Genomic DNA, 7802 nt, shown 5'->3' with positions numbered 1-7802 from the left:
GCCGAGACGACCCGAGGCCGCCCGAACAGGGGCCGAACCGGCACGAAGCGGCCCAGTCGAGACGCGCCGAGGCGGAAGAGTCCGGAACCGAGGAGGGCCGAGGCGGTCCGAAGCGCGGAGCCGAGTCGGTCCGAGGTGGCCCGAGGCCGCACGAGGCCTTCCGAGCGGCCCCGCGCTATCCCGCCTCAGCGCCTCGGAGGCCTGCGCGCCCCGTTTCCCCGCAGCGCGGCCGCCGTCTGCGGGGCGGGATCTCGCCGGCCTCCGACGCAGCGCGGCCGGGCCCGGAGACCCTCTCGCTCAGGCTCCGCCCGCCCCGCCGCGAGCGGGAGCCGAGTCCGTCCGAGCGGAGCCGAGCGGAGCCGAGCGGCCCCGAGCCCGGGACCCCGAGCCTCGGCTCTCCGCCTCCTCTTCTACGGAGGCGCCCGAGCGCTGCCGGACGCGCTGAACGGGCCTCGGCCGCGGATCGGAATCGACTCCCGAAGCGCGGCAGCCCCTTCGCGAGCAGAGGCGAAAATGGCCGAAGGGTCGCGAAGAGCGCGGAGCCGAGAGGCTGTCGGGATCGCGGCGGACCCGGCGGGCGGGGCCGGGCGGCAAGATGGCTGCCGCGCGGCGAGGTGAGGGCAGGGCCCGGCGGGGGCGCTCCGGGGCGGGCGCGGTCCCGCCTCCTCCCGCGGGGACGGGCAGGCGGCGGCTCGCGGTCGGGGTCTCGGCGCCTCGTGTCCTCCCGCCGCCCTGCCCCTCGGCGCTGACGCCCGGCTGTGCCGGCCCTGGGGCCCCACCTGCCCCCGCTGACCCGGGGGATGCTCCGAGCCCTCTGCTGACCCTGGGGGCGGCCCCCCATCCTCCCCCTCCACTGACTCTGGGGGTGCCCCATGCTCTCCGCTGACCCTGGGGGAGGCCCCCATTTCCTCCCCCCGCTGACCCTAGTGGGTGCCCCGTGCCCCTTGGCTGACCCTGGGGGGTGCCCCATCTCCCTTTACTGACCCTGGGGGCGGCCCCCCATCCCCCCCTCCACTGACCCTAGTGGGTGCCCCGTGCCCCTCCGCTGACCCCAGGGGGTGCCCCCATCTCCCACAGCCAGCCCTGGGGGGCTGCGTGCGTGCTGCCCTGGACCCCAGCCGGCGGCTCTGAGCGTCCCCCTGGAGCCCGGCCGGCTGTGGCAGCTGCACTGCAGAGGGTGACGGGTCGGGAGCCCGGGCCAGCGCAGGAGCTTGTCAGTCGAGCTGCTTGTGTGCAGGACGGTGCCAGGCAACGTGGGCCTGTGAGAGCTGGCACCGCCAGTGCCCCTCCCACTGGGCCGCGGAGGCCTCACCGGCTGCAGGCATTGCTCCTGCTGGTGGGGTCACCAGGGTCCCGGCGTCACTGTGTCCGGCATGGGACCCAGCACTCCGCAAACCCGACAGCTCTGGTATGCACCGTGTGTAACGGGGAGGCAGGGCAGCAGCGGGCGGCAGCTGTGTCGCTCGGGCCCCGAATTTCCTCCTCTGGTTTGGAGCCAGGAAACGGGGCCGGCCGGCAGCAGGGCGCTGGGCTCTCGCTTGCGGCCCCCCTCTGCGGAAGGCCCCGGCAACGCGCCGTGTCTTCATTTGCTGAAAGGAGAGCTCCCCCCGGAACGGAACGGGCCTGTGACGCTGGCATAGCACCTCGGGGCGCACCTGTTCTTCCCAGACACCTGTTCACGGCCGTATTGTTATTCCTGCAACTCGCTGGCAAAAACCGCTCAGTCCTGAGGCCATGGCCACGCTTAGAAGCAGCTCCTGCAGGTCCGAGCTCGGGAAGGAGCCACCCGGACTGCGGCCACCTTCAGTGTTAGTCATTTACGTCCTGTATCACCTAAGGCTTTACGCAACGTTTCCGCCCTGAGCCCCCGCGGTCTGATCTGTGATTGTAGTTGGCTGGCACGTAGGTTTGCGGTGTCTGAAGCCAACCTTCAAGAGAAGAATCAAGGGGGAAACCCCACTTGATGTGAAATCCACCCAAGTAACAGCCAGTGTCCAGGCGGCCGAGTTCAGCGGGCCTGGAAAGGCATGAGTGGGTTCTGAGAGCCGGTGCCCGGAACCGGCGGCACCCGTCTAGCCTCCTGGTCCCTGCCCGGCATGCCGCCCCTGACGCTGGGCTCTGAGTCTGTTCCCATCCGCGTGCTCACCCGTTTGGGACCCCTGCCAAGCGACGCTCCACAGGACGCCCGCATCTGCCCTCACGTCCCCACAAAAACCCACCGCTGCTGAGAGCTCCCCCCGATGGAGCGCGGCCGGCTGTTCGCGCCCCGTCCTGCTCGCTCAAGCCTCCTCCAGGGCCTGTGGCCCAAGTCTGAGTTCTTAGTGGCATTTCCACCTGTCCCAGTTGTGCCACGAGCGTGCCTCTTGAGACAGGGACCTGCCCCGGGACACGTTCGATTGGAGGATTCATCGAAGCAAACTCAAAACGTGTGATCACGAAGACTGTTGCGGGGAGAGGGGGTGTCCTCGTGCGATGAGGGGAGAGATGAGGGGAAGCCAGACGCTGCACGAGACGGTCCCAGAGGCGCGCCGTTGGAAGAGATGGGGCCGCCGCTTCAGGAAGTTCCTGCGTGGGTTTGGGGTCACGTGTAAAAGTCCCGAGGAGAGCAACCGACCGCCGTCATTTACGAAGGAAAAGACGTGGCTCTGCATCAGGAAAGGCCCCCTGTGATTCCGTGGGGGGCAGGAGGCAGGAAGCAGCGGGTGGGGGCCGTCGCCTGCCCGCTCCTCCTGGGGGACGGATGCTGAGCTGCTGGAGGGGATCTGGCCGCCGGCCCGGGGAGAGGGGGCTCTGTCTGCCCGTACGGGGTACAGGGACGAGCCGGGTCCCCCGTCGCACTGGGAACGGCCCGGGGGAGCCCAGCTTGGACCCGGGGCCTCACCGACTCCCGTGCTTTCTCTTGCAGGGAGAGCATCGTCCACGATGGTATCCTTCTGCGGTGTCCCCATGTCCCCGGGCCGCCCCAGGATGGTCCCCTGCACACCTGAAGGCAGCTCCCGAGTTCCTGCTTTCTGCTCCCTTGAGCGCCCGCCCCCACCTTTTCTATGAGTTCTGAGTAGAAATTCCATTTGAAGCGGTAGGGACGTTCACTAACAGGTGCGCTGGCTCCGCGCCTCCCCCACGGCCCTGCACCTCGAGTGGGGGGTCTGGGGGGGGTCTGCACCCCCCCCCAGCTGCCCGGAGCAAGAGAGCCCGGACCCCTCACCCTGGACTCCCAGACCCCCTGTACCGCACGCGGACCTGAGGGGTACGGCACTCAGGGAAGGTTGGTAGATGTTTAACTGCATGAAAAAAGAATATTTTCTTTGAAGAAAATGAAAAAAAGTCATTTTTCCTGTCCCCGGGGCCCGGGGAAGCCTGGTGCTCCAAGGCTGTCCCGCCCGCAGTCGCCAGGGACAGGCCGACCCTCCTGCTCCAGGCTAGAACATTTCCCGGGGTGCCAGGAGTCTGGGTGGAAGGCCCGCAGGCAGGGCGCCCCTGAGCACCGGGCAGGTGGCTGTACGGGCAGGGCCCCCGCTGGGTCCCCCGCAAGTCCTTAACCGCCGCCGCCAGCTCTCGTCCGTGTCTCTGCAAATGCTGCTCTGCCTGAGTGGGGCGTATGATGCCCTGTATTTCCTGGCCACGCTGCTCCTGATCATATATAAAAGTGAGTCCTCGTCGCGGAGCCCGGTGAGGTGTGCTCGCTGTGGCCCGCAACAGCCCCGTAACTGGGCCCCCGCCCTGTTGCCCACTGCTCTGCAGGTCAGGTTTTCACTTATCCTTATCCTTACCTGGTGCTCGACCTGAGTCTGCTGCTCCTCACGGGGATTCTGGAAGTGGCTCGGTTATATCTTGGTGAGTGGACGCAAGACCACGTAGTATGGGGGCTGCAGACTTCCCAGCCCCCAAGCTGGCGGCCTCGAAACAGGCCCCCCTTACAATGGGGTTCTTGGAGTCACTGGTGTCCTCCGCTTGGTCACTTATGGGCTTCGCCGTACGATGTCCTTGAGGATCCATGTATTCAGAAGCCTTGTTCAAGAGGCAGAACCGCAGCGGCACCGGGGGGAGGGGGGAGCTTCCACATGGAAGCCTGTCCCCCCGAAGCCACGGGGGAGCAGAGACGCTGAGGCCAGAATGCAGCCTGGCCAGCTGACCAGGGCCCCGAGTCCCCTCCCCTCCTTCCTTCCCCTGCCCTTGGCCTCAGCAGCCTGGAGGAGAAGCACCTGCAGTTTCTGTCTCGGCCCCAACGGGGTGGCGGAGCCTTCTCCGTCCACCCCCGGGGCCCACGGGCTGCTCCCCACTGTGTTCTCCGACCACAGAGGGCCCCACCGGGGTGCAGGCCTCCGGCCCTCTCTGCCTCCCGCGCCGCCGCAGGCCACCCTCTGGCGCTCCGCAGCGGGCGCCTACCGTGTGTAGGAGCACCCGCACGGGAAGAGCTGGTGGCGACCGACAGCTGGCTCCCCGGCCCTGCACCCCGCCCGGGCACAGCAGCATGTCCCGCCCACCTGCACCAGCGACGCCGACGCCCACCAGCGAAGACGCAGGCACGTGCCCTTGTCACCCCCGCAGCACTGCGGGGGCCTGTGGGCATCGCTGGCGCGGACGAGCCCACACCCCTGGGGCGGCAGGTGGCGCGGGGCACCGGCTCCCCTCCAGCAGCCGGGGCTCAGCGTTTCCTGTGACTGACCCGTTCGTAGAATCCCCAGTTGTGTTTTACGGGTGTGCCCAACGCACTCCAGAATTGCCCTTAGCCCAGAGAAAAATATTTTTGGAAATTTTTTTTTAAAAGATCTTATTTATTTTGAGAGAGAGAGCAGGAGTGGGAGGAGCAGCAGAGGGAGGAAAGGCAGGCTTCCCACTGAGCAGGGCGCCCCATGTGGGGCTCCATCCCAGGACCCTGAGATCATGCCCTGAGCGAAGGCCGCCCAGGTGCTTTGTTTTTGGAAACTTTTTTTTTTTTTAATTTTAATTTTAATTTTTATTTATTTATGATAGTCACAGAGAGAGAGAGGCGCAGAGACACAGGCAGAGGGAGAAGCAGGCTCCATGCACCGGGAGCCCGATGTGGGATTCGATCCCGGGTCTCCAGGATCGCGCCCTGGGCCAAAGGCAGGCGCCAAACCGCTGCGCCACCCAGGGATCCCCTGTTTTTGGAAACTTTATTTTATTTTTATTTTTTTTTTAATTTTTATTTATTTTTGATAGTCACAGAGAGAGAGAGAGGCAGAGACACAGGCAGTGGGAGGAGAAGCAGGCTCCATGCACCGGGAGCCCGACGTGGGATTTGATCCCGGGTCTCCAGGATCTCGCCCTGGGCCAAAGGCAGGCGCCAAACCGCTGCGCCACCCAGGGATCCCTGGAAACTTTAAAAGAAACTTCCTCCACCCACTTGGAATTAGAGAAAGGTGTCAGAAAGCAACTGGGACCACTTTTAGAAAACCAAGTCCCCTCTCCCATGCCCACAGCGGACCCAGAGGCGGAGATGGAACATCATGGCTGCAGCTGGCTGTTGCCCTCACGAGGAGAACGCAGCCCCTTGTGGCACTTTGCTTTCTGACCGCTCACACGTGACGTGGTGGCCACAACAGCACCTCTTCCAGGAGGCCCTCAGGCCTGCATCTGGAGGCCGTGCCGGTGATGAGCTGCCGCCTTCCCGGGCACACGCAGGGCTCGGTGGGCGTCCTGACCCGGTGCCCACTCGCGCGTCTGTTCTGCTCTCCAGGCACCAAGGGCAACCTGACGGAGGCGGAGGTGCCGCTGGCCATCAGCCTGGTCCTTACCGCGGGGGGCGCCCTGCTGTCCACCCACTTCCTGCTCTGGCAGACCCTGGTGCTGCAGGCCGACTCCATCCTCGGTGCCACGCGCCTGGCGCTGCACGGCCTGGAGGCCGCCCTGCAGCTGGTGGCCATTGCCGCCTTCGTCAGCTAGGCCGCCGGTGCCCGGCCCCCCCGGATGGCTCCGGACGGAGCCCCCGGTTGCTCGGCTGTGTGCGCTGGCTCCCTTGGGCGGCCGGGCTGCTGGCCGCGGCCAGGCAGGCTCCGGTGGTGCACGGTGTCGTCGGTGCCGCGCAGTCTCTCACAACTGCTGGCATCCGCGCTTTCCACACTGGTGCGCGGGGAGCCGGGGCCCCACGGCTCACGACAGGCCAAGTCCCGCGGGACGTGCACTCGGCTTTGCAGCAGAAAGACAAGAACTGCGAGCTGTGTGTGTGCTGGGGGGTCCCCGGTCCCCGGGGCTTCTGCAGGAGGCATTCTGGAACCCGCCACTGCCCGGCCGCGGGCTACCTGTGCGGAGGCACCCTGTCCTGCAGGGCTCCGGGCTCCCAGCGGCTTCCGTCCGTGTGTCTGTCGCGCACTGTCTGTGTTAGGAGTTGCGTATCCAGGTGTTTTCTCTGCCCCATATTGTCGAAATAAATGTTTCTACCCCCCCGGATTTCTCCCAGCTAAGGACACCTGCCTCCTCGGGGTTCTCTCTGGATCCTCAGGAGCACACCCCACCCAGGCATCCCCCAGGAACCACGGGCACAGTGCTTCCCCCCAGAAGGCAGCACGGCCGGGCCCCGGGGTGCGCCCAGACCCCTGCAGGGACGGGCCTCAGCCAGGGGTGGGAGCACGCCCTCCACTGGTGTGTCCTCCAGGAGCCCTGTCCCCTGCCCGCGTAGATGCCCTTGTGCTTACCTGCGCTTGTGTGCCTGTGCAGCGGGGCTTTGCACCCCTGATGGTGGGCACGCCCTCCGCGGACCTGGGAAGGCCGGACGGTGCGCTTGCCCTCCGCCAGCTCCCCTGCAGGCCCTAGCCCCCGACACCTGGGGCCCTGAGGGTTCATGACCTCCTGCCGAGGATGCAGGCCAGGCTCTGACACTCACGTCCGTCGCTTTGGCTACACAGAGGTGTCAGTCTCCCGTCCAGGGAGGACACCACGGCTCTAGGCAGCTACCACCAGCCTGGGACCCCAGACAGGGGTTAGCGCCCCTGTTCTGACGACAGTCACTTCAGTTTCAGAAGTCTGTAGTGCCCACCTCATCTGCTCCCTGCGTGCCTTCCCACCTTTTGCCCTCCCAGGCTCAGGCTCCGGCAAGGACGAGGGCAGGCCCTGGCCTTCCCTTGTGGGTGCTCAGCAGCATCGGGAACAGAACCAGGAAGCCGGGGCTCGCAAGGGCTGGGGGGCAGGGCTGGGCCCCAGAGGAAGGCTCACCTGTGGTGCTTCAGCAGGTGGGCAGGTGGGGAGAGCTGCCCTGCGGTGCTGGTGACCTACCAGGGCAGAACGTGCCTCCAACCCCCCAGGGGGATCCCCAGGAAGTGCTCCGCCCCGGCCAGCTGCCCTTGGGCCCCCGCCCCCTGGTGCACCCCGGGAACGCTAGCTAGAGCCTGTGGGTCCTCGCTTGCCACCTGGGGGTGCCCTGCACTGCTGGGACTAGGCCTCTGCCCCTTCATCTCATTCCGCCCAGCTGGCTGAGGCAGGGGAGTCAGGCCAGGAGGAAGGACACCTGCCCCCACGCGGCGGGTACAGGTGAGGCCTGGGCCTCAGGAGGGGCCACAGCCTGGAGCCCCCCTCCCTTGTCCTCTCCCCCCATGGCGCCCAGGCCTCCAGAGCGCGTGCAGTGGAGCTGGGGCTGCACAAAGACCAGGGTCTCCCGCTTGGGGCAGTCGGGGTGCAGGGTCTTGGACACGCGCCCACGCTGCAGCCTGACCCCCAGGACCCCGGCCCCAGGGGCCAGCTGAGGAGGGGCTTCTGCGCCAGGAGGGTCCCAGCCTCACCCTGCTCGCTCGCCCCATACGGCCCCACAGCGAGGGGCTCCCGATCCGCGTCCCCTTGACGGGCGG

At 66.7% G+C, this 7802-nt stretch overlaps 1 protein-coding gene across 3 annotated transcripts; it reads left to right on the top strand.

The window, feature by feature from the left end:
• Nucleotides 1-6: 6 nt before the first annotated feature.
• Nucleotides 7-6411, top strand: TMEM80 (transmembrane protein 80). 3 transcript variants are annotated; one of them, XM_072791217.1, is made up of 5 exons: nucleotides 7-614; nucleotides 2906-2925; nucleotides 3553-3646; nucleotides 3742-3834; nucleotides 4299-5178. In XM_072791217.1, exons 1-5 carry the CDS (start codon nucleotides 596-598, stop codon nucleotides 4763-4765), a joined length of 693 nt encoding a protein of 230 aa, XP_072647318.1. In that variant the 5' UTR covers nucleotides 7-595; the 3' UTR covers nucleotides 4766-5178. The 3 variants fall into 3 exon arrangements, with proteins under 3 accessions (XP_072647318.1, XP_072647319.1, XP_072647320.1); XM_072791218.1 differs by lacking the exon at nucleotides 4299-5178 and adding an exon at nucleotides 5702-6411 and having other exon boundaries at nucleotides 308-614; XM_072791219.1 differs by lacking the exon at nucleotides 7-614 and adding an exon at nucleotides 1143-1408.
• Nucleotides 6412-7802: the final 1391 nt, after the last annotated feature.

This window comes from Canis lupus, chromosome 21, assembly GCF_048164855.1.
Source record: "Canis lupus baileyi chromosome 21, mCanLup2.hap1, whole genome shotgun sequence".
Taxonomy (NCBI): domain Eukaryota; kingdom Metazoa; phylum Chordata; class Mammalia; order Carnivora; family Canidae; genus Canis; species Canis lupus.
The sequence above is the reverse complement of the archived record's forward strand: the minus strand, read 5'-3'. Positions and strand labels throughout refer to the sequence as shown.

Excerpts from the sequence above, each read along its gene's own strand:
- TMEM80 (XM_072791217.1), top strand. Across the intron at positions 2,926-3,552 it reads GGAGAGCATCGTCCACGATG|CTCTCGTCCGTGTCTCTGCA; the intron begins GTATCCTTCTGC and ends CGCCGCCGCCAG. Across the intron at positions 3,647-3,741 it reads GCTCCTGATCATATATAAAA|GTCAGGTTTTCACTTATCCT; the intron begins GTGAGTCCTCGT and ends ACTGCTCTGCAG.